At 44.1% G+C, this 16336-nt stretch overlaps 2 protein-coding genes across 3 annotated transcripts in view; both read right to left on the bottom strand.

Annotated features, from left to right (window-relative positions):
• Positions 1–3781, bottom strand: part of galnt2 (UDP-N-acetyl-alpha-D-galactosamine:polypeptide N-acetylgalactosaminyltransferase 2) — a 38973-nt gene extending 35192 nt beyond the window's left edge. The window contains exon 1 of one of the 2 annotated variants that reach the window (XM_076049884.1): positions 3307–3781. In XM_076049884.1, coding sequence (XP_075905999.1) covers positions 3307–3402 — 96 coding nt within the window. In that variant the 5' untranslated portion in view covers positions 3403–3781. The remainder of the gene's footprint in view (positions 1–3306) is intronic. The other variant, XM_076049893.1, reaches the window with a different exon arrangement.
• Positions 3782–4860: 1079 nt separating this feature from the next.
• Positions 4861–16260, bottom strand: urb2 (URB2 ribosome biogenesis homolog). The gene is made up of 12 exons (XM_076049825.1): positions 16130–16260; positions 15430–15585; positions 14964–15140; positions 13688–14853; positions 13451–13589; positions 10886–13343; positions 10458–10618; positions 9672–9782; positions 8423–8665; positions 7352–7448; positions 6796–6929; positions 4861–5938 (listed from the first exon to the last, which is right to left on the bottom strand). Exons 2-12 carry the CDS (start codon positions 15553–15555, stop codon positions 5741–5743), a joined length of 5010 nt encoding a protein of 1669 aa, XP_075905940.1. The 5' UTR covers positions 15556–15585; positions 16130–16260; the 3' UTR covers positions 4861–5740.
• Positions 16261–16336: the final 76 nt, after the last annotated feature.

Raw genomic sequence — 16336 nt, 5'->3', positions numbered from 1 at the left:
TCTTAAAAGACCGTCTATCATTGGTGGATGGCAGAAAAAAATTATGTGGCAGAGACACTGTCCTCCGGGACAGCTGATGGACTCTGAATTCAACACAGTGCTTCTGCGCGGTGATGAAGACACAACCCGTAGCTCTGTGAGGAGCAGTGTTGGACGCTATCTGCGAACAGAGGGTGTGGGTTGAAGGATTCCAGACTAGAAGGACGTGCGCTGTATACAAAAGTCCCTTCCTTTTTGTCACTGACTAAAAAAAAGGTTTCATCATGTAATTGATTAATGATCATCTGAATGTGCAGGTCTGTGAATCCCCACACTGATCATTGGTGCAAAGGAGCTCTCGGTCATATTTGGAAACCTTCCTACATTGAATCATAATTAAATATACATCACCAGTTCCCAATCTGTTACCAAGAGAAGAAAGGGGGCAGACAGTGACTCCAATAATTGATGGAAATTATAATTTCCCCAAATCAATTAATTAATATCTTGAGACACAGCTTTGTTCCTGCTTCTGCAAATGGAAAATTTGCTGCTTGAGTTTGTCTAAATGTATTTATTTTCAGAGATCTTTGGTGAGAATATTTGGGAACTAATTCTAGCATTTGTGATGAAACATTTCATAAAAACAAGATAAGAGGCTTTCAAGTGCTCTTACGTAAATATTTTTTTTCCAACTAGATTTACTTTAAAGGGATACATCAACGTTATTAAAAAATGATGATGTTTGTATTAAGATCCTTCACATAAAGCCTCTGTGTTCAAGTCTTGTTATTATCTAATTAATTTGAAAAAACTGACAGACCAGATGAAAGTCACAAGTAGTAAGAACTTGATAATTGCCTGTGTCTCTTCAAAGTGGTGGTTGGCATGATGGAAAACAACACTTACAGTAAGTCTCCGTGTAAAGACATCCACTGGGTGCACAAAACCCTTCAAGCCCTATACTAATCCAGCCTTAGATCCAACTCCAGAGAAAGTTGCTTATCATGGGAGTGTCCCTTTGACCCCCTGACCAACCTCAAATACACACACAGAGCTATCAGCTTAATGGAAAACTAAAAGAGCAGGATGACGAGGGCAGAAAGTAAACAAGGCACCAACCAGGACATGGGACAGGTAAGCAACACACAGGATGTTCTCTCAAAACACACCCAAATTAAAGAGTGGCAATAAAGCTGTGCATATGGGTGACAGGATAGACGAGTGTACAGAGCATGCACGTACACACACACAAATATAACCAGCCAACTCTGTGGAAGCCCTGTTCCAAGTAATCCTGCATATGTGAATATTTTCTACAATTAATGTGACTCTAGTCGGTCAACCAACAACTAGTAAAAGAGAAAAGTCCATCTTTTACGTTTTTTGGATCGCAGTTCTGAACCATCAGTCATTTGTGATGCCACTGATAGTACGTTATATCTGAACAGCTATTTCACTGACTTATTGGATTTATATTGTGTCTCGCTGTGTGTCTGCATACATGCCATGTTTGCTCCCCGACACCCCTGTTCTGCAATAGTGAGCCAAAGACAATGTTCCACCTCAGTGGACATTCAAGTTTTATTCTATACTCTATTGTTGCCCAGGTCAGTGACAAACATCCCCAGCCAGTTGTTCATTCTCCTCTCCGAGACCACCTCACACACCGCCTTGTTTCGTAACCTTACAATCATGTGCATAGTGTTTTGGACCATTACCCCTATGAGCTTTCTTCATTTGAATTGGCAATGAAAAACGGAAGTCTGAAGACGAGTAGAAAAGTTGGTCCTTTACGCTCATTCACACTGGCTGTACCATCGATGCCCAGGCACACTCAAATGGCATTGGTCCCCCAGCGAGACAAAGAGTGCTGGCCTATCATTATAAGTGCACACAACAGTGTTCTCACCCAAACAATGTTGGGTGAGTTTTACAGGTCAAAGAACATCAACATGAATACCAGGACTTTTCCATCAGAACACTGTACTGTCACTAACATCATCAATCACATAGCCATGTGGATTCAAGCCCTACACAAGCATTTCCTGTGGTACGTAGAACTGAATGACTACAAATTGAAAGAATATTTGCCTCTGCGTACAAAATCAGAAAAAGATGCTATTTCTTTAGTTACTGAGGCCAATTGTATTGCAGTTCTTCTCAAATATGTTTTATTGAGCATTAACAACACAAAACAAAATGTCCATAAGTTACACACTTGAAACATACAACCTGGTGCTCACATTTTCTAAATGTTCCACTCCCCCTGTAAGTCAATGGGAGTCAGACATCTGCATCATCAGCTGCAATGTACAATGAGTATATGATGTGTGGAAAGGGGTTCCAAGTGCTGTCAAATTTCCTAAAGGAGCCTCAGAGGGAAAAATCCCCTTTCCAGTTTTACTTCTCTAATCCACCGGCCAAAAAACGGGGGTGAGGCCTGCTGTATTCTGGACATGATTCCAACACTGTGTGCCAAACTGTCAAAGAATCATTCCAGTGAGGAAAGCACCACAACCTGGACATACAGTACCTGCTGTATCGATGGGATTCGGCAGCAATGGAAGCTTGTGAGTTGTAGGAACGATCCTCCTCCGACTGCTTTCAACTATCACAACAGTGGGTTTTAGTCGAACTCTTCGCTACACCCACAAAAGAAACAATTCGTTCTTGTACACCCCCCAAACATGATGCTACCACTGTGACTCTCAAACCTCCAAATCGGTCCACTTTCCGATCCATGTTCATTTAGTGGAGGAGTCAGCTTGTGCTGACGTGCTCTACAGGCGACCCCCCCCCAACACCACCACCACCGCTACCACGACCACCAGCCCAAGTCCCTCAGGACCAGGCCACCCCACTATCACTACTAGTCACTCGGCTACGTGTTCTCGTTTCTATTCAGCCTCTCATTATCAAACGCGATAAAAGTGTGCGAGCACGCTGGCCCGGTGCGGACCGTGCTTCGCTCCCACTGCCACTGCCACGGGAAGGCAATCACAGGCGCAGCGGGGGACCGGTGCACGCTGCACGGTCAGCTCCGCTACCCTGCTGCCCTTGTCCACACTCATCTCCACCAAATCAATGCCTGCCCACTGATACGACTAGCGAGCAGGCCCTTTATCAACCAGTCCTCTCAGCATCGGGTGCAGCCGTAAAAAAAAAAGAAAAGAAAAAAGAAAAAAGACCGGAGCTAAGCGAACGGAGAGGCGGTAGCGCCGAATCCCTCCGCTTCTCTTATTGTCCGGGTAGAAAACGTACGAGCGAAGGCGGAAACACGGCGTGTACCCGCGCCGATAAAGGCGTCAGAAGAAGCTCGCTTACCTTTCGACCCATCGCCGTCCCCGTGTAGAAGTAGTAGGCAATCCCGAGCACCCACAGCACGGCGAAACATAGCGATATCCTCGATTTCCTCCGCATGGCTGCCTAAGCTCGTCGTCTCGCTCGCCCTTTCTGTCTACCGCCGCGGCGATGATGTGTTCGGCTCAGGCTCGTCGCGGCTCGTCCCCCGGTTGGCTGTGACCGAGCAGGGAGCTTCGCCGTGCGGCTCCGACAGCTTTCGTCAGTCGGCCAAGGAAGGAGGGAGCGGAGGGAGGGAGCAGGAAGCAGCCAGCCAACACCAACGGGGTTAGAGTGCAAAGGCTAGCACACTGTAATCCAATCAAACGCCGGCTCAGGCAGCCCCGGAGGAGGAGGAAGAAGAGGAGGAGGAGAAGGAGGAGGAGGGCCGGGATGGCAGGCAGGCTGCGAGTTCAGCCTTGTCGTCCTGCGGCTCCGTGCGAAAGCAGAGCAAGAGGGTGTGTAGTGGGGGGGGGGGGGGGGGGGCAGACCACGAATTTGGAGCAGATAGTGGCGAGGTGATGATTCCAACTCCTGACTTCCATTTGTATTTCCCAATCAATGTTTTTGGTTCCCCAATCTTTGTTCCGTATTCGGAATACTCCAAACATGTTTGGTATCATTGAAAAGCCCTAAATGTGCTCTCCATAGAGAGCAAAGGGAGTTCATTCAGCGAGTCCCCAGGTTAGTCCGATCCAGATTTGCAAGGCAAAGAACTGGTTCTTAGGTAGAGTGTTGCTTTATTGTTAAAGACACTGTCGAAATTTGGAAAAACCATCAATACTTTTTAGAATTAATAGGCAATCCTACTACTTGCACAAAATTTGGTAGTAGCAAAAAATTTGCCTTTCAATAACCTATATGTTCTCTCAATATTTCAAGCACATTTTTAGGGCAATTTACCACTGACATTGACAGGAAGTGCTGCTCAAGTGTATATGTTGTTGTCTTTCCCTGTGATAGAACTCAGTTGGAGTGCTCTTGGAAAACTAAAAAGTCTAGTTCATGTTGAGCATGGTGCAAATTGCCCAGCACTTTCTGTTCAACAGCAATAAAATGGGATTCTGACCTGTGCAAAAAGCCCTGCAGTCCAAGTACAAATACACTATCAATACGTACTCTGTGTTGAGACTCCCAGCAGTATTACGCACACATTTATTCACTGCTGCCGCTACTGTGGTCTCGAGTGTTTATATTACCTACCGTCAAGTTGAGCATGGATGGTTGGAAGTTAAACTGGAGTTGAAGGGCAGGAGGGAGAGAGGTAGAGTGGTATGTGGAACAGATGTGCAAATGTAGAAGGACAGAGAAACAATTTATCTTTTACTCTTTGCCTTGGATGTTGCGAATAACTGTATGAAGAGTCTCAAAGAAACCCTGAAGTAATTTTGTCTTTCGAGACAAGAGATGCCTCAAGGTTAAAAACTGCACATTGAAGACTGAGGGCTCCATGACAACTGCAGATAAACTGAGCAGCACAGAGAAAGGTAAACATGATAAATTATTCAAATTACATGAACAATAATAAAAAGAAGTGAGTCTTTTTTGATCATCAGACGTTTATTTTCTTTTATTATCAGGTTAAAAACGGCACATAACATTTTGTAATATAAAGAGAAATACTTATCACATGATCAGTGTCTAGACAAGCTTGCCAAACTAGAAGAACCTCCTGCTAGAACATATTCGCTTAAGGTTTAAATGTGGACAAAGAAGTTTGGAACCAAACCAGGAACTTCAGCCACAAGTCCTGTCGGTAATATAACTTGACCCATTTATACACAGTGGAAAAAGTGTTAACATTTCCTGTCAGCCCTGTTCACCAAATAGTTCATTCAGAACGCTGTTCATGGTAATTTATTGCCTGAAAGCGCCAAGCTCTCACTGCCAGCGTTTGTATCAACTGCTTTGTCAATTCACTTTCAATGTGAAATAAAACAACTGTCAGTTCAACTTCTCGAAACATGGAAAAAGCACGAGCGAAGATATGAATTCTATATTTAACATTACCTTTCATTTGTGAGGCATGTTAGTGTTTAAGGTCCTACTTTATTGAGAAAAGCCTGAGATGTTATTTTGAATCAATCACGTGTGGTGACAGCAATCTCCCCACCCGGACCCCCCTCCCCACTCAATCTTGATATATTCAGATGTTCACATTGGCAAAGCAGCAGGCAGCCAATTTACCAATTTAACATTTTCTGTTGGACTGCATGTAATGGCTCAAGGTTTCACAATTATATTAAAGCAAAACCAAATTGCTGGTGTGAACGCTCCACCCTTGATAGAACACACGTTGCCCTCAATTTGGTCACATTGCAATTGCAAGCAGAAAGGACATACACATTTCTTTCCAAGCAATTCAAATTCAATTACATAAAAATCCAAATCAACGGTTGCTGACGGTTGTCATGGCAGATCAAACAGTGTATTTGTCCTCACCCTGCCTCTGTGCTTTATGATAGTGGGTGTAGCTGGCGTACAGCGCGTTAAACACCTCTCTCACTCCTGTTTGCAGTCCGGCTGTAAGAAACTTGATATCTTGCTCCATGCACATGTCCAGGATCTGATAAATCCCCTCTGTTAGGTGAACCTTGATATCTGGCCGCAGAGTAACCTGTCAAAAAAAAATGGGAGTTGTTGAAATTCATCAAATAATACAAATTTGATTTTTAGTTGTAGATATGTATGAATCTATAAATGACTTGCAGCTGGAAATGTTTCCACAAAACCAGGCTCCTCTAATAACAGGCTTCAACAGGGAGGGGAAATCCACAATATGGGTTTAAGGGCAAACAACGCTCTCCTTTACAACAACACTTGGAGCAGCAGTTTCACGACCAACAGTCGAAATAGCCAGCGCTACTGTGCATGTCTCTCTCATCCGTCTCAGCATCTGATCGTCTACATGCCTGAACAGATGGGCACTTTTGTGGTTTTCTCTCCGCGTGTGACTCGGCTGGAAAGTGCTGAGTCAACTTGGCGTCATGTTAAATACAGTCTGCTTGCGGAGAGGAGCCGTGTTCACAAAACCAGACGTGACTCACTGCTTTGACGGAATACCCAGCCCAAAAGACCTGATTCCAGTACATGGACTTGCAGTCCAATCCTGGGCTTGTTGGCTGTCAATGTTTGAATGTTAGCAATCTGGCCAATGGGAAGACTACTCTGCCACTGAGCATCAGCATCAGCATCACTCTGCTGAGCCTGAAGACAAACAAGGCCCAATTGGAGAAGATTCGAAACCATATTGGCTCATTGTGTGTGTGTGTGTGTGTGTGTGTGTGTGTGTGTGAGAGTGAGAGAGAGCGTGAGAGAGAATGTGTGTGTGTGTGTGTGTGTGTGTGTGTGTGTGTGTGTGTGAGCGAGTGAGTGAGTGAGTGAGTTAGAAAGAGACAGAGAGAGAGAGAGTGTGTGTGTGTGTGTGTGTGTGTGTGTGTGTGTGTGTGTGTGTGTGTGTGTGTGTGTGTGTACCTTCTGCAGCTCTGTGACATACTGAGCCACCATGAAGGCCGACAGTGTGGTGAAGCTCTCAGCTGTGGTAGCAATGTGAGAGTACATCCTCTCTATCAATCTGGAGCACTGGAGATACATGTCACTGGTTGGACCTTAAAAAAAACAAACAGACATCAGTATTAACAACTCTAGTTTATGTATCTAGACATGGCATTGACACAGCTGGGCTGGTGGCAGCTGGCAGTGGATAGCTTCTGCCACTCTGTGAGTGCCAACAGCGTGTCTGGGCTTCACATTAAAGTGCCCACCAGTTCCACAGGTTCCACTGACGTGCAGAAGTAGGAAATGTGTGGAAAGAATCATTTTTAAGCAGCAAACCATTGAAATGATGCCAATGCAACGAAAAGAAAAAGCAAAGGAGTGGACTGAATGTTTGTGCCTACAGGTCCGAAATGTCCTATGATGTAATTTTAAACTACTGGTCAAATTCAAACAGCCTTCTCCAAAAGGTATGGATTTCTCTATAATGTGTCACACCATCATAACAAGTTGAGGTGAGCACAAAAGGGTTTACCTGTGTCACCGTCTCCTCGCTGACGTCCCTCTTGCATTATGGACGCTACCAGACGATGAAAGACGTTCAGGAATGAAGGAGCAGCGTTCAACATGACCTGGACAAAAAAAAGGGTGTGAAAACAAAATACAGTTAAATTATTTAGGAGACTGAAAATTAGTTAATCGGGCTCATACTTTAACCAGATTACTTCACAGTCTTTAGAAAACCTTTCAGACAACTGTCACTCCTTTGGTGTTACTTTCAAATAAACTAAAAATAAAAAGTGATGATAGGGCAGCAATTGATTATCCACCTCACTAGACAGATTCCCACAGAGGATGTGTTTGTGTCAGCATCTCTCTCTTTCTGTATCCCAGATTCAAGGCATGCCGTGGACAGACGGAGGCATTGGGAGTGTTTAACCGAGGAGTGGGTGATGTCACCGGCTCTGCTTGGAGCTCAAAAGTACTTTCTGTCAGCTTAAATCTGCTCCATGCCAACCCTGCCTGCATGCCAGCTCCCATGCCTCCTGCCTCCGGTCTTCCACTCTCTCCTTCGCACCTCCTTCTCTGCAGCTCAGGCTCCTCCTCTGTTTGTGCACACAGCTGTGCGCAGCATTCAAATGTTCTCAGTTTACTGCTCATTATCTAAACAGTTCGGTCTTTATTGCCACGTGCTCTCTTCCTCTGACTGTAGTGGTCTCAATTTCTTCCCCTTTATTGGTCTCTTTTATCACAGTGTTTTGTCTCTTCACACACATGAATTCACTTAACTGGATTAGATGATTCCAGCTGTCCTCTTTCATTAACAGCACTGCTATGTGAAACAGACCTATGTTTCAGAAAAACCTTTAAATTGCCGCGTTAATATAAACTGCATAATGATGGCGAACGTAACGGAAAGTTGTGTCTGAGCTGGAATGTGGACTCCTGCCTCAATGTTTCGTTGTCGTTCTGTAGAGAGAAGTGTTGCTTTAAACGTTTCATTGCCCCTTCTGTTTGATGTAATAACTGAAATTAACCATCATATCTGTTTCCTTGTCATCTTATCGTTGGAATTTTTTGTTTTCTATTAACTTCTTCTTCATACCTGAGGGTGACACTGGATGATGGCAAACAACGCCTCGTGTACAGTGAGGAACACAGTCTGGTAGCCTTGCGGGGTCAAGTGGTCGAGTGGCACCGCTTGCAGCGCTCCGAGGACCACGATCACATGATGAGGATTGGTAATGAGCCCCTCCCCTTGGCGCAGCAGTGATGTCATCGACGTGACAGCAGGGACCGTAAAGGGCAGGGTTAGAGAAGCGTCCTGACTAGATGCTCGGACAAAATTCTGGAGGGAAAAAGAAAAACAGAACCGTAACATTAAGTGTCATGGGTGAAAGAGTTCAATCATATAGTTTGTGAACGCTTTTCAACAGAATCCATCCCAAATGTTTTACCGCCAATCATAATTGTATGGATTCCACTTTGAAGAGCAACAATTGAAAATGAAGCAGAGGTGGGAGCCATGGTGCAAGTAAGCAACATTGTGCTGTAATGGCTTTAATATGTGAGCATGTGCACCGTGTGCCAGACTGTCTGCTACACCCAACATAATGGACAACAAGACTGCACAGTGAAAAACACAATGTGGACGCTTTAAGGCACAAATCAGCTGACAGTAATTGATATCTGGCTGCGACATCACAGCCAGCTGACACTCGCATTGCCAGCATTCTGTCAGTTACAATGGAAACCCCTCCAGGAAATGCTCTCAAGAAAGCACTTTGTGCATCTTAAAATTTCAGTGCAAAACACACTCGGAAAACATTTTATCTGGCTTACATGGATGCGTGTTACTACAAATATCTAATCTGCCAATCACATGGCAGCAAATCAATTCATTCAAGGCGTGCAAAATCGGGCGCGATGACCAGCTAAAGTTTAAACCATGAATTGAATGAAGTGAATTATGTGACTCTGAATGCAGCATCTTCTAGGTGCCAACTCGTGCAGATATTTCACTACTTTACAGGGAACCGTAACAGAAAAATATCCACTAAGCAGGAGTTTTTTGGCCAAAAATACTGTGTTGATGCCAGAGATCAGAGGAGAATTGGCCAGAATGGTTAACAGATGAAGGAAGGTCAACAATTATTCAAATAACTATTCTGTTGTGCGATGTTGGCATATCAATATGTACCAAAAATCTGAAATGACTGTTTTGAACAACTCATTGAATTTATCGCAAAAAAAGATGAAGGTAGTTCAAAACACCACCAAAAAGACAGTCAGAACTGAACTGAGCAAAGAGGGTTCGTGTATGATTGCTTTTGTGTGTTGTTTGCTTTTCTCACCACCATCGTAGATAAAATCTGTGGCGCAAACAGCCACAGACTTTTAGAGCAGCGCTCAGGTAGCCGACAACATGACAGCAGTTTAATGATGATGACTGCAGACAGCACCTCCTGGAGAACAACAGAGGGGCTACTGTGAGGAGACACTTTTGTGTGCAATATATATAAAGCAACGGTAAAACACAAATTGAACAGGGAACAATGAAAACGTTTCAAATTACAACTTTCTGGGGTGTCAAGGAATTGCAGACGAGAGGTGCAAATTTGATCCATTAAAAGACTGAAATGAGACAGGCAGCTCAAGCACAGCTGATTCAATCCCATTATGTACTTCTAACACAAATTGATTCCACTTGGTTAACATGAGGCTAAATATTACAGCTTAATCAAAATGTCTGCAACACTGACCCAAGAGACAGGAAACACTTAACCACTCATTTTTTTAGTCAAAAGCATTATTTGTCAATTTACATTAGAGAAATTAAACATTAAAAAGACAATTTTACCCAGGAGGAACAAAGCTAAAAAAAAAGCCCACCCTCAATTTCTCCTCTGCATGCTGATAAAGGGCAGTGGTTCAGTAATGAGATACACCATCTGTCTCTGTATTTCTGATTAAATTAAAGTTCAGCTGAATTACTTCAAAATGACCACTTGTTCATTGTAGTCCTCTTAAAAATCTGGAGAGCTAAACCAATGTTATCTTCAACACCAATTTTTTCACAATTTAATGTTTTTTTCCCCTTATTGGCGAGACGATGTGACGTTGACGATGTGCTGACTCACCCGGTAGCTTCCCACCCTCAGATACCCGACGTTCAGTCTCTCTTTGATCATCATCAGCAGCAGGTTGAACTGACCGGCAGTACATTTCGCCACTAGATGGTGCAGCAGTTCCTGCACAGCTGGCTCCAGCTGACATATGTCCTCCAAAGACTGCCAAGACGCTGAAGGCAAAGTGGGAGTTTGTTTAAAGGTTAATGATTTTGTACCCCACTTGTTCCGTTACTCAGCAGTAAGCAGGAAGTCTAATGAAAACACATTTCAACACCACATGGAGTCTTGACCATTCCCCCACTAAAAGTAAAAGCGATATGGTAATGTTTTTCATTGAAACTAATCTATAAAGGTTGGCATGGAGAGAGAGTTAGCTGTAAATACACATACATCTTAATTGAAGGGAAAAGGTGTTTGCACAAGCAATGTTTATTTACCTGTTAGCAGTCTGTGGACAGTCTGCAGGATCTGCATGTATAGTTCATCCAACTCCTTTCTTTCATCCATCTCATCGCCTTGCTCCTCCTTGCTCTCTCCTCCTCTATCGCTCAATGCATTGTAGAAAGTCCAGAGAAAACGAAGAGAGGACTTCACGAAGTCCATAGGCCTGCTGGCGGAACTTATTTCTTTGAGGATTTGTTGGCAGAAGCCTTGATAGAGGCTCATGTGGCTGAGCTTCTCATCATTCGGCCTGGCATCTTGCTCCACTGACTGCGAGGACTGTTCACAGTGAAGCATCACAGTTACAACCTCCACAACAAAGGCCTGGCTGAGGATGCCGGAGGGCTGGCTGACTGACAGGCTGCCTGTGTGGAGCTTTAGTACACTCTGAACGGCAGGCCTCAGAGATGCAGTCATTCTTGTGAGCATTTGGGCCAGAGTTTGATCAAGTGGTTTACTCCTCCCTATGTTGGAGGACATTGTCTGGGAAAAAGAGGCCAGTGATGCCAGCATGAGATGAGCAGAAAAAATGGAATCTCCTGAACAAGTAACAAATTGTCTGCTATCCACTCCCATGAGGTAGGAGGCAAGTTGGTCCAGGTTAAGCCGAACACTGCTGTTCCGGGTAATAATCAGCTGCACCAAGCACCCGATGAAGCCCTGCAAGGCCTTGATTAAATCCAGCCAATTGGCACTGGCTACATCTTGAAATCGGTCATTACTGCTATGCCATAGGAGAGAGGACACTACAGCTTGCAGCAGAGTTCCACCATGCATGAGCTTCAACACACTCTGGAAGATTTTGCCCTCTGACAGACAAGTCAGAATTCTGAGAAGCTCCACTATGAGAACAGCATTGGCATCTCCACTTTTAGGACAGTCAGGGGTTTCCTGAAGCCGCTGAATGGAGGTGGAGGTGAGCGTGTAGAGAAGGAGAAGGAAGACTGAGGAGAGATCTTCAGAATTCATTGCATCTGTGTTGAGATGTGACAGAATTTTGAGGAGGTTCATAATTTTCTTGACTTGTAAATCAGTCATCAGTACAGCCATCTCTCCAGTCGTGGAAGAAGCCAAGATTTCCTTAACAATAGTCTCTGTGTCGACTAATCTGGACAAAGGCAAAGCTGAATCTTCAACCTGTTGTTCCTTGGAGAGAGCAGGACGAACTTTGTGTACATGCGCCTCCTTAAGGACAGCCACAATCCTCTGAATGAGGGAATGAAGTGTCGCAGAGAACAGAGACGGCAACTCAGCAAAAGCTGCAGACCGGAGAAGCTGTGACGAGATGACAGAGACAGTCAGCGAGCCAGGTGGGCAGTCCTTTCCTTCCTTCAGGAGTGAGCTGACAAGAGTATCTGCAATGCAGCCCACATCCTCTCCGCTCAGGTGGGCCGCTATTAAAGGTAAGTTGGACGTAACCTGATACCAATGTGCAACACAGTAGGAGTCTGTGTTTACGCTTCCCGTCTGCCCGTCCCACATCTGCTCTCCATCCAGACTCCCCTCCAGCTCCGACTTTGCCAAAATGAATCGAGCTGTCCGGTTTAGGAGAGAAGCAGTGCTGTGCTCAGATAGCGAAGAGCTATTCAACAGAATTTTTTTCATCTGTTGCAAAGTCAGGAGTTTGAGTAGAAAACGGCTCAAGGCAGTGCAAGATGAATGTTGATGTGTTGTTCCATCAGATATAAGACTTTCCATATCAGATAGAGCTGGATGATTGTGAGTTTCACATGCCGCTGCGGTCTGCACAAAGTCAAGAGCAATGTATTTGCTGCAGTGCATTGAAAAGAGTGTGTCAACTTCTACCCAGGTGTACCAGAGGAGGAGAGTTGCCTCTTGGGTCTTCTGCTCCCATAACGATGGCTTTTTGGACTCACACACTTTCTGCAACTCTCTTTTACGTTTCTTGGGTGTCCTTTCAGCAGAAACTGTCTTCATCTCAGTGTCTGTCTTTGGACTAGGCATCAGCTGCGTTAACTCTTTGATTACATGCTGCATCTCCTTCATCATGCTTTGACTGTTCCTGACAATCGGTAGAGGGCTGGTATTGTCCAGAGTCTTGACACTGAACAGAATAACATGAAGGAGTTGAATGAGGGAGAACAACTTCAGAGATGCGTCCTCCTTCTCTGGGTCAAACTTTGTTTCTCCATTGCTCCGTTTCTCACCGTCCTCCCCACTGATCTCCATCTTCTCCATCATTTTGCCCTCTTTTAGAAGTTCAGGTAAGACGTAACTCCTGATGCTATCCAACACTAATAAGCAGATCTCCAGAAGTTGGGAGGGAGGAGTATCCAATATACTAGTCCTCAGTGAGGAGGAGACGCCAGCACACAGAAAAAGGGGTTGGAGGTTGTCTGGAGCTGGCTGACACATCACAGACAGGAGCTCAGAGAAGAGTCGAGGCAGCTGACGAAGCTTAGTGTAGGTCTGGAGGACAGTGGCCACCATATGCTGTTGAAAACAAATATAATAAAAAAAAAAATCAGATACATTTTATCATATTTAGTTAAAGTTGTTGCTTTCGCATATGCAATATAAAATCAAGATGAAATCAAGACCTGTCTGGCACGCTGGACTCGAATTTCCATGCATTCAGAATTAACCCAGACAGAAGACAGCAGCTGGTCGAGGTCTGGGTCAAGAATCAGATGGTTAAGACTCAATAGCACCTTTAAACAGCGATACCATGCAGGGATACTGGGAGGGGGGAAAAAAAGAGAAAAGAACACGGTCACTGTCACACGATCATTTATGACACGATCAAATATGTAAAGAGTAATTTTAGTCTTTATTACCTTGGCTGAGCTTGGTTAAATAACATTTGTCCAGTGGCTCTGTAAAAGGTAAGCTGGACCTCATTATGTCGGATCCTATCTGCTGCCACATTGTAAATATCAGCCGACAGAGCCTGGCTAAGCAGGGACTCCAACCCCAGGAGAGCTACGCTCCAGCTTTCTGGGGAGCAAGGTGAGTCTGGGGAAGATATCTGACCTGGTGTCACTGCAACAACCTGCTCTGCTTTGGCGGGTGAGGCATCAAGACCCACATCTAGTGCAGAGAGCAGCCTGGTGAGGAAGTAGAAGCACAGCATCCTTTGCCCCTCATCACTTTCTCCCCTATCTTTTCTGTAGCTTTCCAGGAAGAACTTAAACAACAGAGACAACGTGGTTGACTTCACAGAGTAGTGCAGCCGTGCCTCGCAGTAGCCCTGAGCATTCAGTTTGTCCAGTATGGCAGTAACTGGTTTCAAGGGGCCTTTGGTCCCTCCATGACTACGTTTCCCTGATTCCTCTTTGGAAGGAAGGAGCTCCTCCTTGTAGGAGCTGAGGTGCTCAGAGGGGAACAGGGCCATCTTAAGGATGGAGTCTGTCTTGGTGCGAATGTCTTTGCATAACTGTTGACGAAGACGTAAATGCGTGTGGCATACTGCAAATTCCCCAGAGGTCAGCAGGTGCCTGAGTAGTACCAAATTCTGAATGAGCTGATTGGTTACTACAGTAAATACTCTGTTAGGGTTGGCTTGCTGTCGCTGGATTGAAAAATAGCATGACAGCACCTGATGAAATACATCAAACAAATTAGCTGACCTACAGCTTTCCTTTGGATTAGCAGGAGATGTATTATCTCCCAATTCAAGCTCACCTGGAGAACTTTCACTGACTGTCTTCATGTCAGAACAGTCCATTTTGCACTCAGGCAGCGTCCCAATACTGCAAGACATGACTTCATCTTGAAAAGTGACGGCTTCAACCACTGTGGTTTCTTCAGGCTGTTGTAGTTCACGGCAGCACAAAAAGCAAAGCTTAGCCAGGAGGTCAACCATGAGTTCAAATTTGGTGGTGAAGACAGATGATAGAGGAGAAAAGGAGAAGAGTCCCTGACACACACTCAGTATGGTGGAGACAGAGACAGGAGACTTGGAGCCAGCACAGGCACAATCTTGGAGACGGTCGAGCAGCAGCTAAAGGGAAACAACAACAGAAATAATTTTTGAAACATATATCAGCGTTACGATATAGAAGCACCTCATTGTTTGTTATTACAATACGTTGTAAATGAAGTTTTGCTAACCTGTGCCATGTTGAGCCTTAAGCTAATGGTTTTGCCTTGTTTGAGGAGAGAGTGTAGCTTCCTGCTGTGAAGCAGATCATCGAGATAACACCACAGTCCTTCCAAAACCATCTGAGAAAAATCCACCTTCCCATTGTAGAAGCCTGTCAGGGCATGTGTACACCAGTCCAGCAGCAACTATAGAATACAGTCAAGTCAGGCATTAACAAAGAGAGGACTGTACCTACATACAACTGATAATGGAAGAAAAACAAGTATTATCTCTTCAGTGACAATTACGATGCACTGACAATCAGTGAATATTTAGTAGATGCATGTGTGCAAAAGAAAAATACATGTTGCATAACCTCAAAAAAGAAATGCAGTGGACATTTTACACAATAACATCAACCACTACAGAGGTTTTCATGTCATGATATTAAATCAGGTTTTAATATGAATAGAATTTGTTTTTTTATACAGTTACCTGTTCTTTGTTGGGCAGCAAGCACTGAGTAGAGATCCAGGCAAAACGTGCCAATTTTAACTTGTCCTCCCATGGAGTCTGAGGACTCTTTAGTTTCAGGTGGATACCTGAGTAGATGGCAGCCATCCTTGCAGCTGCTATCACAAATGCAAATGCCTGGGAATAGGATAGAACAGGAATACTGGGTTGCATAAAAAACGTATCATGCACAATTTGATTCGGGGACGATCAATAAAAGCTAAAAGTCAATGTTAAAACAAAATGAAACATTTTGAGGGGGTTTAAAATGGGATTTAGTGTACGTATAATGCATTACTAACAATATTTATTATTGTTTTACAATCAGCAGATAGATAGATCGATCGATAGTAATGCATCAAGCGTTGGCTTGAGTCACATTATTTTTGCTGCTGCTGTTAAATTTATTTGCACGTTCAAAGCAACTTCACTGCGACAAGGAAGACTGGGTTCTACAACTTGAGTTTTCAAATTTAAACGTTTTCTTGACACAGCTGATGGAAATAGTTTGTATCGTGCTCTCAAGTTTGTTCATACTGACTTCCCTGACAGCTAAAGATCATAACCGACAAATCGAAGGGAAAGTTAAGCTAGATTTAATTTGTCATTCATCCGACCAAAAACTTATACCCAGCGTACAATCGTGTTGACTGAGAAAAGTAAATTGCAAAGGAAAACTCACAATAATCCACTTTTCAATTTCAAGTCCCGCACGTGTCTCCTGTTTTGAGATGCTAGCGAACTTTCAACTATGACCCCGACAGCTAGGCATAAGCAATCGAGGGTAGATATTTAATATCGACAACGGTGAAGTCTTTGGTCAAATGATATGCGCGGCTGTGTTTGTTCAATAACAAACAATAATAACGTGTGTATTGTAATAGCAGCT

Source organism: Nelusetta ayraudi, unplaced genomic scaffold (genome assembly GCF_046127955.1).
Source record: "Nelusetta ayraudi isolate G7.1 ecotype Tasmania unplaced genomic scaffold, CSIRO-AGI_Nayr_v1 ptg000005l, whole genome shotgun sequence".
Classification (NCBI taxonomy): domain Eukaryota; kingdom Metazoa; phylum Chordata; class Actinopteri; order Tetraodontiformes; family Monacanthidae; genus Nelusetta; species Nelusetta ayraudi.
Note: the sequence above shows the minus strand (reverse complement) of the source record. Positions and strands in the feature narration are given on the sequence as shown.

Coding starts and splice junctions, on each gene's coding strand:
- urb2 (XM_076049825.1), bottom strand. CDS start 15,555: ATGGCTGCCATCTACTCAGGTATCCACCTGAAACTAAAGAGTCCTCAG. Junction 14,854..14,963: donor TAAGGCTCAACATGGCACAG/GTTAGCAAAACT, acceptor GTTTCCCTTTAG/CTGCTGCTCGACCGTCTCCA. Junction 6,930..7,351: donor GCGAGGAGACGGTGACACAG/GTAAACCCTTTT, acceptor GTTTTTTTTAAG/GTCCAACCAGTGACATGTAT.